Source organism: Filicampus tigris, chromosome 10, assembly GCF_054856515.1.
Source record: "Filicampus tigris isolate MCC_2025a chromosome 10, RoL_Ftig_1.0, whole genome shotgun sequence".
NCBI lineage: Eukaryota > Metazoa > Chordata > Actinopteri > Syngnathiformes > Syngnathidae > Filicampus > Filicampus tigris.
In genome coordinates this window covers 10921367-10943372 of record NC_141226.1, presented here as the reverse complement: position 1 = coordinate 10943372, position 22006 = coordinate 10921367, and the positions used below count along the sequence as shown (strand labels likewise).

General features: G+C 40.6%; 1 protein-coding gene across 3 annotated transcripts in view; it reads right to left on the bottom strand.

Moving 5' to 3' along the window:
- Positions 1-366: 366 nt before the first annotated feature.
- Positions 367-22006, bottom strand: part of LOC147140803 (retinal-specific phospholipid-transporting ATPase ABCA4-like) — a 33601-nt gene continuing 11961 nt past the window's right edge. For 2 of the 3 annotated variants that reach the window (XM_086042541.1, XM_086042543.1), the window contains 38 exons: positions 21179-21384; positions 20303-20479; positions 19547-19769; positions 18521-18742; positions 18248-18452; positions 17413-17505; positions 16820-17035; positions 16167-16344; positions 15959-16090; positions 15075-15214; positions 14864-15001; positions 14614-14795; positions 13839-13944; positions 13560-13765; positions 13063-13120; positions 12908-12955; positions 11604-11767; positions 10918-11042; positions 10728-10826; positions 9405-9686; positions 8997-9029; positions 8797-8902; positions 8644-8718; positions 8364-8533; positions 7629-7806; positions 7432-7547; positions 6361-6508; positions 6115-6238; positions 5898-6027; positions 5377-5497; positions 5212-5274; positions 4868-4974; positions 4209-4350; positions 3117-3251; positions 2934-3037; positions 2128-2220; positions 1100-1349; positions 367-807 (listed from right to left, as the gene is read on the bottom strand). In XM_086042541.1, coding sequence (XP_085898667.1) covers positions 691-807; positions 1100-1349; positions 2128-2220; positions 2934-3037; positions 3117-3251; positions 4209-4350; positions 4868-4974; positions 5212-5274; positions 5377-5497; positions 5898-6027; positions 6115-6238; positions 6361-6508; positions 7432-7547; positions 7629-7806; positions 8364-8533; positions 8644-8718; positions 8797-8902; positions 8997-9029; positions 9405-9686; positions 10728-10826; positions 10918-11042; positions 11604-11767; positions 12908-12955; positions 13063-13120; positions 13560-13765; positions 13839-13944; positions 14614-14795; positions 14864-15001; positions 15075-15214; positions 15959-16090; positions 16167-16344; positions 16820-17035; positions 17413-17505; positions 18248-18452; positions 18521-18742; positions 19547-19769; positions 20303-20479; positions 21179-21384 — 5412 coding nt within the window. In that variant the 3' untranslated portion in view covers positions 367-690. The remainder of the gene's footprint in view (positions 808-1099; positions 1350-2127; positions 2221-2933; positions 3038-3116; positions 3252-4208; positions 4351-4867; positions 4975-5211; positions 5275-5376; positions 5498-5897; positions 6028-6114; positions 6239-6360; positions 6509-7431; positions 7548-7628; positions 7807-8363; positions 8534-8643; positions 8719-8796; positions 8903-8996; positions 9030-9404; positions 9687-10727; positions 10827-10917; positions 11043-11603; positions 11768-12907; positions 12956-13062; positions 13121-13559; positions 13766-13838; positions 13945-14613; positions 14796-14863; positions 15002-15074; positions 15215-15958; positions 16091-16166; positions 16345-16819; positions 17036-17412; positions 17506-18247; positions 18453-18520; positions 18743-19546; positions 19770-20302; positions 20480-21178; positions 21385-22006) is intronic. The other variant, XM_086042542.1, reaches the window with a different exon arrangement.

The window sequence follows — 22006 nt, the reverse complement described above, 5'->3', positions numbered from 1 at the left end:
TTAAAAAAAAAACTCAAATACATGATGTTGTGTGGCCAACATATGACTTTACCTTGAAAATTTTAAACTTTGACTCAAAATTTTTTTTTTTTTTCTAAAAGATTGTTTCTAAAAAATATACTATTTTTCTTCCCTAAAAAAACAAAAACAAAAATGACTCTAAAAAAAAGTTTTAAAAATGTTTTTATCTTGGAATATATCACATTCTTGTTGCAAATTTTTTCTCCCAAAATATAGAATGGTTTATCTAAAAAAATATTTATAAAATAATAACAGTATCTTAATAATGTATAGGCCCACTGTACATATGTAATTATATTATAATACATTATGACGTTTTTTCAATGACGACACAACATTCATAAATACATAAAGCAACTTTTAATTTTATTTGTGGCAAATATAAAATGTGAATGTCATCTGCACTTTGTCTATACTGCTTCCTCAGGATAAATATAGCATTAAATAATTACATATTAAATATGAAATATATAGTCTGCACTTTCATTTGTACATGTCATATACATAGAAATGCAGTGTGCATTAATGCAAACATCCATTTAAAAAAAAAACAGCAAAAAAAAAAACAGCCTCTGTTCAGCCTCCGGGGGCTTGTGTATTCATTTCGCATACAGTATGTACATATTCATATAGATATGCATATATATGTATTTTGTTAATGAGTTCGTATCAGGTTCTCCTCTTCACAGGCGCGATTTTGACATCCTTGCGTCCGCCCACGATGCGTCTCTGCAACGTGACCACGTCGTCCTCCGCCGTCTGCTGCTTGGCAAAGTTGACAAACACCTGCAGGCACACACACCCACATACGGCACGTAAGCATGTGCAACATTGAGGCAAATAACATATAAAACTAAACAAAGATATACATTTTAAAAAAACACACACAAAAATATACACAAAAAAGGTATAAGTGTTTGACAGCACAAAGTCACCCCAAAAAACAGAACCTTACAAAGCAGCACATCAAATCACACAAAGACACAAAAGAGGTGAAAAAATACATAGTCACACAAAAACCCTGATGTAGAACAAGCACTGAAAACGTGTCTGGTCCAAAATGTAGGTCAGCCTCTACCTGGTCCAGCGTGGTCTGCGAGACGGAGTAGTCCTGGATGCCGAGTCGCTCCTTGTTGGAGACGACCAGCTGAAAGATCCTGGCCAACGAGGAGGAGGCGATATGGTACTGCAGCGTGCTGTAATGTTTCTCGCGCCGCACGCACGCCGGGAAGCTGCTCTCCATGAATGCCTCCACGGGCTCCAGGTCGGGAGGCGCGCCCGCTTTAGTTGCCTTCATCTTCATGGTCAGTACGTAGCCGTCGCCGAATCTGCGCGCCCCGGCAAAGGAGATGTCACCCATCGCGTTATTAGCCCCCCCCTATGTAATCTCAAGACATCATGTGTTCATTTTTTAGTGGTTCTTATTGTGCATAAGGAGTACAAGTGAGGCTTCAAATATTAGCAACAGCTTTCTTTTACAAAAATCTGATGCATTATTATCATTATTATTATTATTATTACTATTGTGGGGGGTGTCACAAGCTGTATAGTGTGAATTTTTAATATAAATTCTTATTATATTTTATATTAGTAGTAGTAGTAGTAATAGTAGTTAGAAGTAATAGTCAAATTGATTCGTTCATTTTTGTACTTCCTCAAAAAGTGGTTGGGAGTTAAAAAAATATTTATATATATATATTTTTTTCTATTATTTAAATCAAGTGTAACACATTTATTGCAGGAGGAAAAAATGTACCGGTATTTTTTTAAAAAGCCAGTTGCTATTCAGTATATTTTTTATTGTAAAATGTATTTGTATTTATTGGAGAATGTATATTAATAAAACAGACTACAACATATAAATTCATATTAAATAATATCTAACATTGTTGAAAATAACTGAAAAAGCTTAAACAATGTGACCGTGTCCATTTGGTTTCCATTTCTCCGTTGTTACATAATGTGCTATATATTTAATACAAAGAACTGATCAATTGCCAAACTGCAGTGTGCTGAGGTGCAAATGTTTTTGAATTCTGCCTAGCAACAAGTGTCACACACGGCAGGGCAAAGCATCACTGGTTGTCCCATTTAAAAAGATCTTACTTGTATTTGAGGTGTTGGATGGTTCCCAGACACTTGAAGGTGCCGTTGACCATGATGGCAAGTCGCGTGCACAGGGCCTCGCACTCCTCCATGCTGGTGGATGCAAAACATAACATGAAAACTTGATCCCAAAATGCATCCTAACCTTAACCTTAACCTCAAACCTAAGACCATCAACTGTTACACCATAACAATGCTGCGCTACAACTACATGTAACAGCCATGGTTATGGCTGTACTGTATAGTCAAGTTCCTCCCCTCACTTCAGCATAGTTCTTAGGCACCAAGATGCCATTAGAAGGAGCCAAAGCAATGTTTTTTATATTAGAAACAGCTTTGGGCTGAAATAAATAACAATTTAAAAAAAAAAAACAATGACTACAGTAGATATAAAACATCTACACGCACCTGTTCAAATGCCAGATATTTTTGTGATGTAAAAAATACAACCAAGATAAATCATTTTGAATTTTGCCACCATTAGTGTCACGAGGGAGAACTAAAAACAAACACCTGAGATACTGTGGTTGCATAAATGTGCACACCCTTGTATAGCAGGGATGTGGCTGTGTTCAGAAGTATATTCAAAACTTATGTTAAATGGGAATCAGCACACACTGCCACCATTTAAAGTGCCTCTGTTTAAAGTTCTGATGTTTTAGGAGGCTTTCCCTGACACTGTAGCTGAAACCTGAAGGTTTTGTGCTAACATTGACTACTATGAGGAACTGCTCATAATTCTCTCCACCTTATCCACACTATCATCTCTTCATGCTAACATGTGAGCAGTATCAGCATCGTCAAACCTGTGCGATGTCAGCACTACGGCCCGACCATCCCGAATGACGCTCAGGATGGCGTTCCACAGAAAACGGCGGGAATGCGGGTCCATCCCCGTGGTGGGCTCATCCTGAAAGTCAAAGATTCCCCGGCTATAAAAACATTCCATGAAAGGAACATAATTACAAGGAGCCGATTAGCTGACTCACCAAAAGGACCAACGGCGGGCAACCAATCATAGCGATGGCGGTGGACAGTTTACGTTTGTTGCCGCCACTGTAGGTGCCGGCGCAGCAGCCGGCGTACTCCGACAAGCCCAACTTCTGGATGCCCCACTCGGCCACCTTATGCGGGAGAGGGTGTTGCGCTTATTACACCACCACTAATCCTAACTGGTACCGTAAAGCTATTCACGGGGGGTCAGGACCAAAACCTGCTGACAATTGCAAAAATCCGGGAGTAATTGATGACCTCCCAAAGGGCTTATAAATCCTTTAAGTTCCATAGATGGCGGCACGGCACTACTTTTGTTTAAATGAAGATTCTCAACTCACTTCAACATAGATCCTTGCCGCCAAAATGCCGCAAGATAGTGGCAAACCTATACATATTACAGGTATATATATTACGCAGCGATTTTGGCCATAAAACAAAAACAGCAAGTAAATTATTTTTTAAATGATGGGAGATATATATACATACATATGAAAAATTACACAGCTTTTGTCACACAGCATCAACTGAATTGCCATTATGCTGCTGTTTCTGTTGTTGCCACCTGAGCCATCGGGGGCAGCATAAAACGGGTGGATATATGGTTCATTGAGATGCTTCAACTCCTCTCAGCTCACCAGTACGGCACTAAAATTAGTCATTCTTCCTCAGAGGAGGAAGACGATATTACTGTGAGCACTGTTATGTTGCCTGTCTACATGTGTTGCTGCACTGTTTGTGTTCAATCCGTAATTTAATTGTTATAGCACTGCAACATAGATGCTATATAGCATCAACATTAAGATAGTGGAGCGAAAAGCTCAGATATGTGTGTGTAATTCTTTTTGTTTCAAGTTTAGTTTGACAAAAAACTTCAACTAACTTCTTTTTCGAAGAATTGTTCACTGTTTGTCAAAGTGCAGCTACTTGTGACGTGAGTGTCTGAGCTTGCATCTTGAAGCAAAAAAAATCCAGAAAAACTTTGAAGTTAAGTATCTCAAGGCACTAGTTTCTACTGTTCGTGAATTAGTGAAGAGCAAACGGCAAATAGGCTCACTGTATTGCCAAAATGGCGGGGTCCACCTTACCCTGGGGATCTCGTCCTCGGGCACCCCCCGAAGGCGAGCGTACAGATAAAGGTGCTCCCTGCCAGTCAGAAGCTCGTCAATTGCGTCGAACTGCGGGCAGTAGCCCATGTTCTGGTGCACGTCCAAAATCTCCTTCAGGATGCTGCGACACAACACAACAAGTTACTATTTACTCATTTTTTCCGACATGTTTTCTGTGCTGGTTTTAACATTTCAATGTGACTTTTTTCTTTACGGAATGTCAATGCGGGGAAGATTAGTTTTTCTAAATGAGAGCTTTAGGAGGAAAAATGTTGGCTCAAAGCCATTTTTAGTGACTCCAGCACCATTTGTTTTACTTTAATGTATTCATATATTCATATTCATGGTTGTTACGATTAGTCACACTCATTTTTGAATTAGAGTGACCTTCTAACATGCTGGATGGCTTCCAAATGGAAATTGGAATCGGAATAACGATCAACAATGGGAGGACACGGTTCATCAATTTAGACCAACTGCATGCAATACATCTTGAGGTAGAGAGTATATTATGTTTCTCACCTAATCCAAATCCAAACTTAACTTAACCAAACCCTTAAGACTTAACCCTTTACCATAACCTGCTTAACCTAACCTTATCTAACTGCAGCCTAACCCTCAGGTTTGTGGTCTTGTACCTGTAACCAACCACGGTAGCATCCCCCGAGCTGACGTCAGTGTCGCCTGTCAACATTTTGAAGGTGGTCGTCTTGCCGGCGCCGTTGACGCCTAAAAGCCCAAAACACTGAGAGGGAAAAAGATGTGTTTCATCAACTTCAGGTTATTTGCTAAATGATGACCACTGTTCCATGTCACCAACGTCTTTTTTGTATTTCTAAAGAAGTACATGCATAGATTTTGTTGCTTTTGTTGCTACAGAGCATTGTTTCAGCTGCTGTTGTTTCTTTTTAAGTGCTGGATGAATTGAGTTGCGTTTTAACACTGTTTACAACGCAAAAAGTAAAAAAAACGGCAAGCTCACCTCTCCGGCGGGAACACCCACACAAATCCCATCAACAGCCGCCTTCTTTCTGCCCACATAAGTCTGTTGAGAAGGAAAGAAGCAAAAAAATACAATACCACTGACTTTATTTGTTTTTACTCATACTTGTACTATTAAGTTGCAAGAAAAACTTCCATTGAATACCTTGGTGAGGTCTTGGATGTGCAGGATGTCCGACTTGCTGCCGCCTTCGTAAATTCTTTGACGCTCGCACGCCACGTCGTCGTCCTCGTCTGCCGCCGGGCAAGGCTTGCTGTCCGATAACCTGCAAGTAGTAGAGGGGACAAGGAACTATCAGTGCTGTGGTTTTCAGGTAATTGCTGTGAAACCTCCAGTCGTTAACTTTGAAATTGTTCACATTTCGAAAGAACTTTGTCCTATAGGAAATAAAGGAAAGTGTTCTCATCTGTTCTCAGGTGATACCGTTGCCATCATAAAAACCTTTATCAACCATCCGATTTACAATTTCTTTAATTAAACTAACATTTTAACATTCCTATCTCCCTAGTGTACAATTATTAGAAATAAAACAGAAAGACATCACGCATGATTTTGATTTTCTGAGGCATATTTTCCAAAACATTTTGGTTAAACTCCAAATGGTTGGACGTTGTCGTTTCCACTGTGTATCTAAAGGTGGTGATGATGTTTGTATGATGTGTTACCAGTGGTTCAAGAAGAAGCGGTACTGGATGAGGAGGTTGAGAGCAAAGTAGATGAAACCTTCCGCCGCCATAAAGCAAACGTTCCGCCCTACAAAGTCCCATCGAAACGGGTTGTCGACATGCTCCTCCCCTGCCGAAAACACAAACACACATGCTCACTGGGCGTAGGATGATTACATTTAAGACTAAAGTCATGGGTGTAAAAGACGGTAATCACCGAAGCGGGCGTAGACGTCGGTGACCGCCTGGTTCATGGCCATGTCGATGAGGCCGCGGCCCAGACAGAAGTGAGGAAAGACGAGCAGGCCTTTCTTCAACCATTCGTTGAACATCAACAATGACTGATGACACACATACAGACAAAAATAGTTGTAAAATTGCACTCTTGCGGGTAACACTCCAACCACAATAAGTACAATGTTCTGTCCGTGACTGTATAAAACAGCACTCTACCTGTCCTTACCCGGTTGTTGTCGAAGAGCTCCAGGATGAAGGTGACGGCGCTGCTGTTAATGCCGATGAACAGGTTGATGCACGACAGTGACACGTAGGCAGTGCTCGGGACGTTGAACAGGTACGACATGGGATACATCATAGGGGTGACAGACCACCTGAAACCACAACACACAGAAGTGGAAATTACCCTTACTGCAACATATCAGAAAAGTGTCGGGCTGCTCAGTACATTATGAATAGGGATGTTTGATACCACTTTTCATACCGATACCAGTATGAGTATTCACTCTTTTGAGTATTTAGCGATACCGAGTACCGATACCTCTAGTCTATCCATCCATTATCTATACCGCTTGTCCTCACAAGGGTCGCGGGGAGTGCTGGAGCCTATCCCAGCAGTCTTCACGCAGTAGTCGGTGGACACCCTGAATTGGTTGCCAGCCAATCGCAGGGCACACAGAGACAAACAAAACAACCGCACTCACAAACACACCTAGGGGCAATTTAGAGTGTCCAATTAACCTACCATGCATGTTTTTGGAATGTGGGAGGAAACCGGAGTACCCGGAGAAAACCCACGCAGGCACGGGGAGAACATGCAAACTCCACACAGGGAGGCCGGGGCCGGGATCGAACCCATGACCTCTGAACTGTGAGGCGGACGTGCTAACCAGTCGACCACCGTGCCGCCCTCTCTAGTATATTTGATATATAAAATTTCATTTAACACAATAACAAAAAAATACTGAACAAAGACATTTGTTTGACGCAGATGATAATTCACCAATGTGTAGAAGTGTTGTCGTATACTGTAACACCAACTACTTGAGAGGAGGACTTACTCCATGTCAGACGGACTGTTGAAATGTAAGGACAGAAGCACTTTAAAAGGATGAGGAGGGATGATGACGGAAGGGTGCCCAGGTCATGTATGGAAAACGGACCGGCAAAAGAGGGTAAAGTGCCCATCTCTCACTATGTTAGCACACCACCATCAGGTCATTCTATAGCATGAGTAGTTTTACTTTATTATAGTTCTATAATTCAGTGATAAACTTCATATTTATGTTTGTCTTACCCATAGAGCAGGAGCAGCGCTACAAGAGCAGGCAGGTTGGTTGGTGACGTGTAACACTTTTTGTCAAATGCCACAAAGATGGCGACCACCATGGCAGCGCTGATGGAGTAGTTCAACTGGTCGAAACGTTCAAACGGACAGCATAAATGACAACGCAGTAATAATCCCTGAAAGAACTGGTGATGCGCTGCCCTCACCATATCCCAGAAGAAGTTGGACAGCCAGTAGATGAAAGGGCTAACGCCGCTGACAAACTGCAGGTGCTTGGCTTTGTTGGCACGCTCTTGGATGAGGTAGAGGACGAAGCTGGCCGGGATGAAGGACATGGCGAAGATTACGCAGATGGCCACCACCGCGTTCACAGATGTGGTCAATCTGATGGGAGGAAAATGAGCCGACAAAATTGAGCAGTAGAATTCTTTATTGAATTTGCTATACCTACTGCTAGCATGTTAGCATTTTATCCAGACTCATGAGCATTTTGAAATAGTACCCAATGTAGGACGTTCATTCTTACGGGTCTGCCTTATCACTTTCTGCACTTAGGTTGCTGTTCTTGCTACTTCTTAACATAGCAACTGTTAACATGTTATTATTTGATATATTCTCATTAGAAGTAGTATAGAGCGTTGTATTCTTGAAAAAAATATGTTTGGGTTGACTTCCCTTTTAACTTATCTGTACTCAGGTTGCTAGCCTGTTCTTTGTTAGCATACCGCATGTTAGCATCTAATCGGTTTATCCTGTCTCATTAGTCTACTACATGGTGTGATGTAAAATATCTGCCTTAGCTTATCTTAGACTCCACCTTAGTGGTACTAGCCTTTCTGTGCTCAGTCCTCTAACTTGCTATATTTTATCTTAAAACTGTGAGCACGTTAGCATTTTATGAATTTTGATTAGAAGTAGTGTGTCTGAGGCTCATCACTCACACAGTGACCTCGGAAAGCTGCTCCTTGGTGAGGTTTAGTGGATGGTTGAGGGCGGTGATGCCAAACTCAATTGGCTTGGCACTAGTGGGCAGGAATGCCCGCAGGATGGCATTGTTGGCTACATTCATGAAGGCCACCATGGCATGCCAGCCTTTGTTGTTGTACCACACCTGCCAAGGAAAACCATTTACAATCTTCCCTGAAGAGAACTACAAATTACAATGACCATTCACTACAGGTGTTCTACCTTTATTACTGCATTTTCTCAGATAGTGCCCACCTTTATGTTAAATTCACTCTCCATGTATCGTAGGAAAGAGCCGAGTTCACGCAGTGCCACTCTGGAATGTTGACCCTGCCGGAGAACGTTTGTGATAAGTGTTCTCGGAGGAGGTTAAATGCCGTGCTCTCAGCTAACGACGTGACTCGTTACCGCGGTGATGTTGAGCATTCGTCCAAGTTGACGGAAAACGTTTTCGATGTCTCCGGGCTCCACGTCCAGGATAGGAAGATGTCCTCCGACGGACAGGCCTCCATATCTGAGGAGAGACTCCATTCAGTGGGGACACATGGCACTAAAGATTTTTATTAGGATTTTATTTATTTACCAATGATAGATACTATCATACTTACCTTTGCTCATTGACCCAGTATTTGCTCTTCAAACTGTATGATGAATCAGAGAGGAATTAGACATTACCAAAAACCCCTGTAACATGTTTTTTTTTTAATGAGGAAAAGCATTAGTTAGCATTAAGCTAGCAGCAAAGCTGTTTTCTCTTTGTTTTGTTTCTTTGTTTTGTTTGATGACAAACTTCACCTGGGAGTGGCAATAAGTAATATAACGATGCACCATTTGATCTAAGGCCACTTGGAATGTATAGAGCTGAGAATTCAAATGTACTGTTTTAACCTTCACCTTCAGTTAATGTGGTCATATGTAAAACAAAATCACTACAAATCAACAGATGTCTTCCTCTAGCTAGTAAAAAAATCAATAGGCTTCATATGTAGGCATAAAGCATAAAACACCTTGTTCACCTTGTTCTGATGAGACTCGGGTAGGTTTTGACCAGGAAGTCAGAGATGTTGCGCTCGGTCAGATCCATCATGGTGTCCCCCGTGGCTTCCAGGCGTTGCAACGGTGGGAGGCCTCCGGCACCAGCGGGACAGATGGGCATCATGGTTAGCTTTCTGCTGCTGCTGCACAGGCAGGAGGGTGACGGGTTCCTCTGGGTCCACTCTGGACTCTGCAGGATGTTGGCCGTCACGGCATCAACATCGGGACGCTGCCACTCGGACGGCTCGTCGCCACAAGACATCCTGGATGAGCGGACAAACATAGCATTTTGAGCTCCATATGAATGTAGGTGCTGGATAAAGCTATGTGGATGACTGCATAGTCATTCAAATTTGTCAAAAAATCAGCAGGTACAAACTTTGTCTTGTCTTGGTGCAGTGTCCCGGTTTAGTGTAAATGATGTACAAGTACTTAACGACATAAAATGACATAATTGGAATTAAAAACTATAAAAGCCCATTTAAAATTGAAAGTATTATTAAACATCGCAAACATAAAAAATGTTGAGATTTAAAATGGAAAATGTATTGAACAATTAAAATGTATTTCATTAAATGTAAATATAACAATAAATATATAATAAACATTTTATATTAATTTAAATATTTTTTAAATGTAAAATATTAGAGAATATGAAATTGAACATTTAAAAAAAGTAAAATGTAATACTAAAAATTTTGGATTTGATGTAATCTATTTAAAATGTAAAATAAAGTAAAGTAGCATTTTCTGTCTCCTTCCCCCAAAAGAGAAAAAAGTAATCCAGGCAATATTCCATCATTGGAGTTTAGGTGTAAAATGTATTTCCTTTTAAAATGTCATTTAATTTCATTTGAAATGTAATTAAAAATTCATTTTAATTGACATTTAATTTTATCCCCAAAAAATCAACATTTAATTAAACGTTAGAAAACAATGAACTTTCACTTAAAATTCTATGTCAGTTAATTCTTTGCAATTTAAATTCAGTTCAATTTAAAACGCAATCAAAAATTAATCTAAAATGTAAAGAAAAAAAATGCTTTCATGTCTTTGAGGGAATATTTTCAGAAGAATTGGGGCCAACAAGGAAATGCCGCACGGGCGAGGCCAGGGCCTGACCTTTAACAGCTGACACTCACTCAAATTGCTATCATGTCTTTTGCTGTGGAAAATACAAAGGTCCAAAATGCCTTCAAATATTTTATTGTGGCTTCGATGTGGCCGTTTTGCGGCATGTGTGTGTAAAAGAGCAACCCATTGCTAATCAGTATCCCGCCTACACCACCATCGGTCTTACTCACCCCAATGGTTCCCCCTGCATGCATCGGGTGCCGAGACCCGGTCGCCTTAGGAAGCGTTCTGTGAAGTGCCTCATTGTCGGGTCCAAAGGTTGCTCATTACTGTGTTGCAGAGACAACAATAAATAAGGTCATTGCAGTATTCTAGCACAATGACTCAAAAGAACAAATATGCCGTCTCATGGCTGGCAACCTGAAGAAGGTGACCTGTGGTCCGTACATCCAGGGGCTCAACGTCAGGCTGGGGTATTCTCCAAATGGTGGAACGATGGTGGTGAAGATGAGCGCTATGAGGACGAAGCTGGCAGGCAGGACAATCTGAACAAATGATGATCTTTTTTAAATGAAAACAAACATCGACAAAACTAAAAGGACAAACCAAATTATTTTTTATCTAGATGCAGATCAGTTTTACAACTGGAGGATGAACAGCTCAAAATTCGCAATCTGGATATAAATTGTCACATATCTATCCAACAGCAAGTTGTAAAAAGCAGATTTTGCTGGAAATATGTGTACAGAGCTAATATTAATAAGATCTGGATCTGAAGATGAAATCAATTAATTATTTTTTCCTAACATACATAAGTCAAAAAGTAGTTACAAAACTGATTTCAATGAAATTTGGTGTACTGTATTGCATCGCTTCGGAATGCCTGAAAGAAAAATTGGACAATTGTTGATCATGATCTGGATCAGAATCCGGACCAGGGTCTAGGTAAGGAATATTTTTGTATCATAAATAAATCACAAAATTTGCCTTAAGACTTAATTTGATGGTTATCATAAGTATTAGCAAAGTGATCCAAATCATTATCCGGATATGGACATAAGTACTATGCGTCCCCTTCTGCTAGTTTCTGTGCAGTGCGCGTGTACCTGCGCCACAAAGTCTTTGCGGCTGCGGGTGGCATGATGAAACCTCTTGACAAGTAGCGCGTGAAACTGCTTCAGGATCAGCCACGCTCCTTTCACCTGCATGGAGCCTTTGCCTGCACTGCAGTCTGACGTAACGCTGTTAGCTTGCATGGCATCGTAGCGCTCTGTGGTGGATGAACATGCGTAGCGTTAAAAACAAAAAAACAACAACAACAAAAAACATGTAAGCGTTGGAGGTTTGGCGATGCAGCGAGTAAACGAGGAGCAGAGCTGGCACAATTGCCGTAGCCGTTTTTCACTTACTCTCACAATGTCAATAACAAAATACCAATGCACTAAAAATTGTGTTTATTCTTTCTTGATGTGTAGATTCTCAGTTATCCAGGTCATGGTACTCCGCGATGTTTAAATGGAGGCAACTGGACTCCTCTTGTTTGAGTTTGTTCGACAATCATGCTTTTGGGTTAGCAACATGTTGTATTAAAAAAAAAAACCCTACTCGTTTACTTACTCTTCAACAACATATTCACAAAAAATATAAATTTTGAATTGTTTGTTACGAATGTTGTTTATTCAATTGATCAAGCTTGTTTAGGTTTATTTTAACATTTCTAAAAACAAATATTTCATAATAATAGCAGTTACAGCAATGCACTTCTTGTATTTTTAAATATTATCAGAAGTAATTAAAAATACTTAACTTTTTGAAAAATAAAAAAATGAAATTGTGATAATAAAAATCATACATATATTTATTATTTCACAGCAGGATTAAGCCAAAGAAATCAACAATAAACAACTTCATATTTTACTTCAATGAACAAGAATGCATAACACTGAATAATGTTTAAAAGTTTTGTGTTATACAGTATATTATTACAGATAATATCAACATTAGCTTGAATTCAAAATGCAAAAAACGTTTGAGTTCCATTTCATTAATTCGAATGAACAATTTTAAAGCTTATTAACTTTAATAAATGTGCAGATTGCGAAAAGAAAGCAAAAAATATACCAGACCCAGTTCTACCAAAACACTACTCTTCATTTTGTGCATAACTAACTACAAATTCATGGTGGTAGAGGACCACCATCTTTTCCCACCAGGCATCTGTCACAAGTCCCTGTGACAGAAAATGTTAATGATTAAGTAAAAATGAAAGAAGGGGCTCAAATATTTGGCCTACTATAGATCTACTGTATCCTGGTGGGCTGTATAAATAGCCGATGAGCCAGGTCCAGTACATTCACAAAGCTAGGTGTGGGGCAAAATCAATAAAAGCTTTGTTTGTCTCGTGTCTGACCTTCATCAACACCCACTTCATTTTTTCTCCGCCGCAACATTCGCTCTTCTACAGGTAAGAAGTGACATGGGGAAGAACACAGGTGACAAACACAACACGTGTGATGGTGGAGGGAAATAAAGGGCTGGGACACGTTATGAGGTGGTGATATTTACCAGTGGTGGTGGCATTGGTCGCTAATGCCTCGCCATCTGCTGTCACCTTTAGGAAGATCTGCAAAGATGGGACATTTTTTCATGCATTCATTAAAAAATGACAATATGGCAAGTTGGGTTTATGGTTTACTTATCGTTCACAATATATATATAAATGAAATGTAAAACGGGGGGAAAACTATGAAATAAGATTATATATTTTATGTAATCTGCGATTGGCTGGCAACCAGTTCAGGGTGTCCCCCGCCTACTGCCCAAAGACAGCTGGGATAGGCTCCAGCACGCCCCGCGACCCTTGTGAGGATAAGCGGTACAGATAATGGATGGATGGATGGATAAATAAAAAAATAAAATGTGACCAACCTAACAAACTAACCTTTATAACAGTGGCAATCCAAATGAAAATTGATGTACAAATTGATACAATTGTTTATGTTGTTCCTAGTTGTATTAATTTCTTATAGCTGAACATGAGACTCATCAATAGGCCCGTCTACCTCCTCCAGGGATGTGTCAGAGATGCCGAAGCTGCTGAGGCCCATGTCGGCGAGGGTCTCCTCCAGCTCCCTGAAGAGGCTGGCGTAGGCGCGATGCTTGAAGCCCCGACTGGGCAGCAGAAAGGTGAGCTCCTGACCGATGGCCTCGATGAGCTTGGCCTCGGGGACGTGGTGGTGGATGAGGCCGCTGATGCTGTCCAGGTGCCCTGCGGACATCACAGAGGGGCTTTTGGTAAGGAAAATTTGCATTTTGATGATTTTGTGACATATGGGCCTCACCATCTAAGACCCGTTCGGCGTTCTGACACAAATTCTGGGATTGATCCTTGTGTCTGGTGCAAATGGAGCAGGTGCAGGAACAGTCGGAAGCACAGTCACAGTCATTCTGGCAGAAAAAGAAAACACAAAAAAGCATTCACACACTCACAAGATGTGTTTAATATTTCATACAGATCAGTGATTTAAATATATCCTTAGTAACATTTTAAAACACTGAGAGCTAATACCTTATCCTTAAATATTCATTATTATATTTATAATTCATATATTTAAAGAGGGAAGTCAACCCAAGCATATTTTTTTTCAAGAATATGTTCTATGCAGGCCCACTAGTTGAAACAAGGCATTCTGATAAATATTGTGTTTGTGGAGAAAGAGTTAACAATCACAGCTCACCTGTTTTCTGAAGCTGAGCCACGATTCCTCGTTATCTGAGCCCTGAGCATCTATAATGTCAGTTTCAGTTGACAGAAGTGACAAAATGGCCACCCCCTGAGATGGCTAAAAATGGGTGGATTTTGCTGCTTAACTCATATTTCACAAATGCAATATTAATCAGAATGCCGTGTTTCAACTGGTGGGCCTGCATAGAACATGTCCTTGAAAAAAACAAATGTTTGGGTTGACTCCCTTAATATTCAATACATTTATTCAAAATTGAGTGAGCCATAAGTGGCATCCTTTTTGAACCCTTAATGGTTCCTTGCCCTTATAAAGATACACCTTTTCGACTTAATTCGACTTCATTTTAGAGTGTAGGAGATGAGAAGCTCACCTCTTTCTTCTTGAGTTCCTTCATGCGGCGCACCAGCGTCAGATAGAAGCCGGCGCCGAAGCAGTTCTTGAGGAAGAGCGGCGAGCCGCAGCAGTGCAGCTGGCCCTTGGAGATGATGGCGATCCGGTCGCTCAGCAGGTCGGCTTCGTCCATGTGGTGCGTGGACAGGATCACCGTGCGACCTGCATAACATCCTTTTAACGTATGTAGACAAAATGCTGTGAAACATAACTTGATCTACAATATGTACCGGATCTATATTTCAACAGGAGGTCCCAAATAGACCTCCTGGAGTAAGGATCCACGCCAGAAGTGGGCTCGTCTAAGATGACCACCTTGGAGCCACCAACAAACGCCATGGCGACCGACAGCTTCCTCTGCATGCCACCTGTTGGTGTAAAATGGAGGCTTGGAGAGCATTTTCTCACTTCCACATGAAAATAGGGAGAGAAACTCCTGACCTGAGAGGTTCTGGGCCTCGTCGTCTCGCTTGTGAGGTAGGCCCAGGCCCACCAGCATGTCCTCGACCTCCTTCTGCGCCTCGGCCTGCGTGCGACCCTTCAGCAGTGAGTAGAAAAGGATGTGTTCCTCCACTGTCAGACTGGAAGCCAAACAAGAACCATACAGAGTCCGAATAAACTTAGCGGCCACTTCACTTGCATGTTCAAAGTGCTATTTTTCTGTCTATTTCTATTTTCATTGTATTATTTTTCACTTCAGAACCAACACAATACTGTGTTTTTCGAAACTGGATTTATTTTGGCAACTTTTTTGAATTATGAAAGTACACCATTTAATAAATATATATTTGACGTATACACATGTACCAGTATGTATACAATTTATTATTAATTTACGTTATTTAAAAAAAAATTCAATTCATCATTTTCTTTACTCATACACAACTGGGCATTTTTGAATAATATTCTTCTCTGATATATAATGACATTCAATACAATCAAAACTGTTTTTTCAAATATTTTAATTTACCTATTTGTTTTTAAGTGAAAACATTTTTAATTATTTTAGAATCCAAATGTATTTATTTATTCATTTATTTGTTTGTTTCTTAATATTGGGGTCAATATCATTTTTGACTAAAATACAGTGACTTACACATGTAATTATTTTGATGTATGGGAAAAATTGGTTTATTTTGAAAATTAAAATAAAAAATAAAAAATTATTTAATATGTAATATTAAAACAATAAAGTGAGCATAATTATCCTTGTAAGGACAGAAAGCATCTCTTGTATTTGATGTGTTTAGAATACGTGAGCGTACCTAATAAAGTGACTTATGAGCGTGTCTTCTATTTAAAAGTGGCAAGAGAGAGGTACTCACTGATTGAAGAGAATGTTGTATTGAGGGCACATCCCCAAGGAGGACCGCACAGCGTCCATGTCGGTGCGAATGTCTCTTCCGTAGACGTAAGCGGAGCCGGACGTGGGTGGGAATAGCCCGGTAAGGATGGACCTAGACAGAAGACAAAGCTCAAAATGTTCACAACTGTAGTAAACAGTAAAAAGTAAACATAATGACAACGTCGTACAAGGTAGTAGTCTTCCCGGCGCCATTGTGTCCCAGGAAGGAGGTGATCTGACCCTCGAAGAAGTTGAGGCTGAGGCGGTCGACAGCGGGACGAGAGCCTCCCGGGAACACTTTGACCAGCTCCTGGATGCGTACCCCCAACTCCAGACTCACCGGATCGGGTTCGAACAAAAGCAGGCCTGCCACAAAACATTGCAACCTTTGTTGAATCTCAACTTATTTTTCGTCATATGAAGTCATATGAAATGCAATCAAAAATTAATATTAACAGTTGACGATATACATATTTTTTGATTCGGCATAAAATTTACAAATGTGTTTTAATTTAACATTTTAAAAATGTTTTTCCCCCAATTTTAATAATTGTGTAATTAAAGAGAACATCAAGTTCAGTAGTAGCACAGTTATATCTTGGACCCTCTCATGCATAGTCTGATATAATATAGACCTATTTAGTATGTTATCATTATTAATATAATGGAATCATTCATACTGCATCATAGACATTACAGATATTTAATTTGATTTTTAATATAATGCCCATTAGAAGGTACAAGTGTAGCTATTCTTGTATTAGACGTGTAACACCTCCCTTATCCACTAGATGGTGTGCTTTGCGTATCCTTCACACTTAACTCTTAACTGTTTCCTCACCTTCTTGCCCCCCGGAGGCGTTTTCCTCCTCCTCCTCCTTCTTCTCCAGCTGCTCCTCCTGTAGTCTCAGCCACTCTTTCTCCTGCTCCAGGCGCTCCCTTTTGCTTTGGTGCTTGCAGGTTTTCCTGCTGGCTGAGCCGTTGCAGGTGTTGACAGTGTCGGCAGGTGTGCCACCACTTTCAGGGTCCTTCTCTGCCTTGTCTGCTTCCGGAGCAGCTGTGAAAGAAATTAAACGATTATTTCACAATTTAAACAATTTCCAGGTATCTTAGTTATGAGTCTGAGTGACTCCGTTTTTAGCATGGTAAGTCCTGTTTCCATGTTAGGTCTGTCCGTTGTTTGGAAATAGCGGATCTCTGCCCGGTCTAGTGACCAAGTCATGGGTGGGATCGCTGATTGTGGGGATGGGATAATATAAATAAGTCAAATTGTGACGTCACCGTTTTTGAAATAGGCAGCTAACAAAAGATTTACTTAGTTGACGGGTGTATAGGTGCTTCAGAGAAACAACCCTACAAACAATAAAAAGTCACTTGTACATAACATGTTTCTCTTTAACACATTCATTTTGTGCACTTGTGAGCCGGTAATACCTGGGTCATCTGTGGCACCAGCTGCCGATAAAGGTTTGTGCCAGTAGGAAGGCTGCAGGGGGAAGTAGAATGGCCGACCAATGCCATACTGACCTGCGGAGAGTCGCAAGAAGTTAGTTAGTTAGTTAGTTAGTTAGTTAGTTAGTTAGTTAGTTAGTTAGTTAGTTAGTTAGTTAGTTAGTTAGTTAGTTAGTTCTCTAATCTAGTTAATCTATGTAGGTACGTAGCTAGCTATTTACTTACTTAGCTACCGAGAAAGTTACTTCCTAGCCAGTTACCTAATTACTTAGGTTGCTTGCTTATTACTTACTTAGGTGATTACTTAAGCTAACTTAATTAGGTAGTGAGTTACCTGCTTACTAGGTAAGTTATTTGCCTGTGTACTTCCTTAGGTAGCTTGCTAGTTTCATAGTAATTCAGGTAACTAGATGTGATAATTACATAGTTATTGACTAGGTAGCTATCTAGCTAATTTCTTACTTACTTAGCTAGGTAGATAGTTACAGTTTACTCACTTAGCAAGATAGCTATAATTATTAATTATGTACTTATGTAGCTTGCTAGTTACCTACTTAGTCAAGTAATTTGTGAGTTAACTACTCACTTGTTTAATTGGCTGGCTTGTTACTTACCTACTTAGTTACGCAGCTTGCTACGTACTTATTTACTTACTCAGCTTGGTACATAGTTACTTATTGAGCTAGTTGTTAATCTTACAAAACTGCAATCTACTGAGGGTTTTAAACCAAGGGGCACATTTGCAAAACTCCCAACAAGGGTATGAAGTCATAAGAAATTTAACTATTTTAAAAGCACCTTGGTTCCAAGGTCTCACCTGGAAAGATGTTGTCGAGGTACCAGGCAAGGATACCATACAATGCGGCATCCAGCGCCATCATAATGATGGAGGTGAGGAAAGAGTACGTGTCCTTCTCCAGCGGGCTGGTCCGGATATTGTCCCACTGCAGGCCCATGCCCTGCTCCTCGTAGCGCGACAGGTACTCTGTCCCAAAGCCAAACGCCACCGGAGACAGCAGGCTCTGGAGGGAAAATGGGCAACATCTTCATCATGTGACATCACTCAAAAGATGTTATTTGGTCTACGTACGGCGGCCATCTTCATGTTGGTGGTGAGGCGGTCCTGCCAGGCGAAGCAAAGCACGTGGGGCAGGTAGAGGGTGAAGTAGAGCACACCGCTACACGCTGCCGCCAGGTTGGCCTTGCTGAAAAAGACGCTCATGAGGAAGCACTGCATGATGGTGGCCACCGTGAACGTTAGCAGGAAAAGGTACACCAGCAACGGGTCACTGTAGTTCAGCACCTTGCCACCCTGGAAGTAGGTCATATGGTATGAGTTAGTTATTTAGCTAGGTAGTTACATACATATTTATATCTTAGCTATTGTGTTATTACCGGTAAGTTGCTTAGTGAATTTGTTCGTTAGCTGTTCAGGTATCTAAATATTTATTTCCTTAATTAGCTCTCTAGTTGGTCTGTTAGCTAGGTAGTTCATTAGTTTGTTCGTGGGGTAGGTAGACAGGTAAGTCAATAAGTCCATTTTTTTCCTCACTTACTTGGCTGTCTTGTTAGTTAGACAGTTAGTTAGCTAGTAAGTTGTCTAGGCAGTTACTTAGATTACCACTAGGCAGGGGCGAAGACAGAACGTGGATAATGGGTGGGCCTGGAAAAAAAGGATGGGCCTGAATTTCTCTCACTTCGCACAATCCCCTATCCCGACACATCGTATATTCAAATAAAATTACAAACCGAATAATATGAAGTTCAGATCTTCGTTAGACAACCACAATTATGCCATTCTTAATATTTTAATATATTTTTTCATGAATCTCATTGGGTGGGCAGTCTGTCAATCTGGGTGGGCCTGTGCACACCCAGGCTCACCCATGGCTCCGCCCCTGCCACCAGGTACGTAGTCAAGTATTTACTTAGTTTGCTATATAATTGACAGCACTTTATTTACTTCAATATTTAGCTGTCTCGGTACTTACAAAGTAGTTAGTTTGTTCGGTAAATAAGTAGCTATCTAGTTAGTTAATTCGTTAGGTACCTATCTAATTACATTCATGCTTCCTAAACTACTTAGTCAGTTAGATTAGTTAACCTACTAACTCACCACAATGATGGAGCTGAGCAGCACCGTGCTGGCCGCCATGGTGACAAAGCTGTCGATGAACCAGGTGCACCAGAGGACGCCGTTGGCCACACCCATGGCCTTGAGGGTCTCCTTGAGGCGCATCTCCTTCTCCAATACAATGCTCTTCACTGTCATGGACACTGAGTAAATCCATGCCAGCACCATGAACATCGGGAAGCAGCGGTTCAGCGTGATCATGAAGCTGACGGTCGGCCAAGAAGAGGTTACGCTCCGTTAACAAAGAACTTGTAAAAAAGATTACTAATTAACTATTTAAATACTCCATTAGTTAGTTAGTTAGTTAGTTAGTCTGGATAGGTACATAATTGTTTACCAACTTAGTTACCCAAATGGACAGTTTACTTACTCTACTTGTTTTATTTACTCAATAGTTAGTTAGCTAATTATCTACTTGCTTGCTTAGATGGATAGGACCTTACTTACTTACTTGCGTAATTAGCTAGTTACGGTACTTATATAGGTAACTACTTAGCTAACTAGCAGGTTAACTAGAGACTTACTTTGCTATCTAGACACAGTCTTGGTTAGATGTTTTTTTACTAGTTACCTACTTACGTACTAAGGTAGTTTGACAGTTTGTTACTTACTTAGTTATGTCGCTAGCTAGTTAGCTAATGATTTACTTTTACTGATTTACTGAGCTAGATACTGATCACTGATCTTACTTAGTTAGCTATGTTGTCTCTACATATCTAACTAGCAGTGCTCACTCACAGGTCATCCACATAGCAGGGGTAGGGCATCTGCTGCACATAGACTCCTAGTGGCCAGTCGTGGCCCGTGTGCACTTTAATGATGCCGTGTTCGATCATGTCCTGCAGGTAGGCGAAGCCACCCCAGATGTACCTCTGGTCCTCCACTGGGTCTGCCCTAGGGCCCGGGTCCCAGTACCTGGAGACATAGAGAGGACACTAGATACCACAAACCTTTATACGCTCATTTGGTATGGTGTGTTTGTTTGTTGTTGTTGTTTGTTGTTGCAATCTAGCTAGCATAGTTACTTACAGTAGTTAGTTTGTAAGTTACCCCGTTATCTGACCGGTAACTTACTTACACACAAGTAGAAAAAAAAACATAGTTTTGATTTTTGTCAAAGACTTTTCTTTTGTGGGTGTTTCATTTTGTTTCTATCACACTTAAGGGCAATGCCGTTGGTTTAAACCAGGGGTGGGCAATTCCAGTGCTTGAGGGCTGGTGTCCTGCCCGTTTTCCATCTCTCCCTGCTGCAAAACACCTGGTTCAAATGATCATATAATCAGCAAATTCTGCAGAAGCTGGATAACGATCCTGATCATTGAATCAGGTGGGTTGCAGCAGGGTGAGATAGAAAACATGCAGAATACTGGCCCTCGAGGACGGGAATTGCCCACCCCTGGTGCAAGCAATCATAGCAAACAAAGAAGACAATTTTTTTGTTTTCTGAGTCATAACTCTCATAATTTCCAAAATATTGGTTATTTTCTGTTGGAAAATCAATTACAAGCTCGCAATCTGGAAGGCAAGGCATCAACAGAAAATCACACCTTCCGATCAGACTGCTCTGATATCATCCCCTTATCCCGGAATCTAACTCGGAACATCCCCACTGACCTGTCTTTGACCTTGTTTGTGCGCTCCACGGCGTCAATGTCCATACGGATCTTGTACTTGACGTGCGGCGGGACACTGGTTGTCCAGGGGTACATTTCAGCGAAGACCACCCCGGCCCAAAACTTGTTCTCCTCCAGCAGGTGCAAGGCCTGGTGGATCATCTGTGACTCGTCCGTGTAGGCCACAAACTTGTCCAGGCTGATGCACTGCCATCAGGAAAGACAAGGTTACAGGTCACTTTCTTAGTTAATTTGATAGATAACTAGAATGTTATGTATATCAAGGTAGGTGCAGTAGTTAGTTGCTCAGCTAGTTCCTCTGGGCTATCTACTTACTTATTTAGCTTTTAAGCTAGTTAGTGACTTACATCATTACTTAGCTAGGTAGGTGTTTGGTTTCTGAATTTGCTAGTTAATTAATCAGACTATCAAGCTAGCCAGCTATTTAGTTTGTCAGGCAGCTACCTTGTAACTTAGCATACTTAGTCAGTCACTAGTTAGTTAGTTAGTTAGTTGGTTAGTTAGTTCATTAGTTAGTATACCTCTCTGACTACCTAGTTAGTTAATTTAAATAATTAGCGTTCTAGTTAGTTAATGAGTTATTTGGCTAGTTAGGTAGCTGGGTAGTTACAGTAATGAGTTACTTAGCTAGCTAGTTAGGTTGATAACTATCAAGTTAGTTGGCTTGGTTAGTTAGTTAGTTAGTTAGTTAGTTAGTTAGTTAGTTAGTTAGTTAGTTAGTTAGTTAGTTAGTTAGTTAGTTAGTTAGTTAGTTAGATTATCAGCTATTTTCTGTCGGAAGATCAAATACAAGCTCGCAATCTGGAAG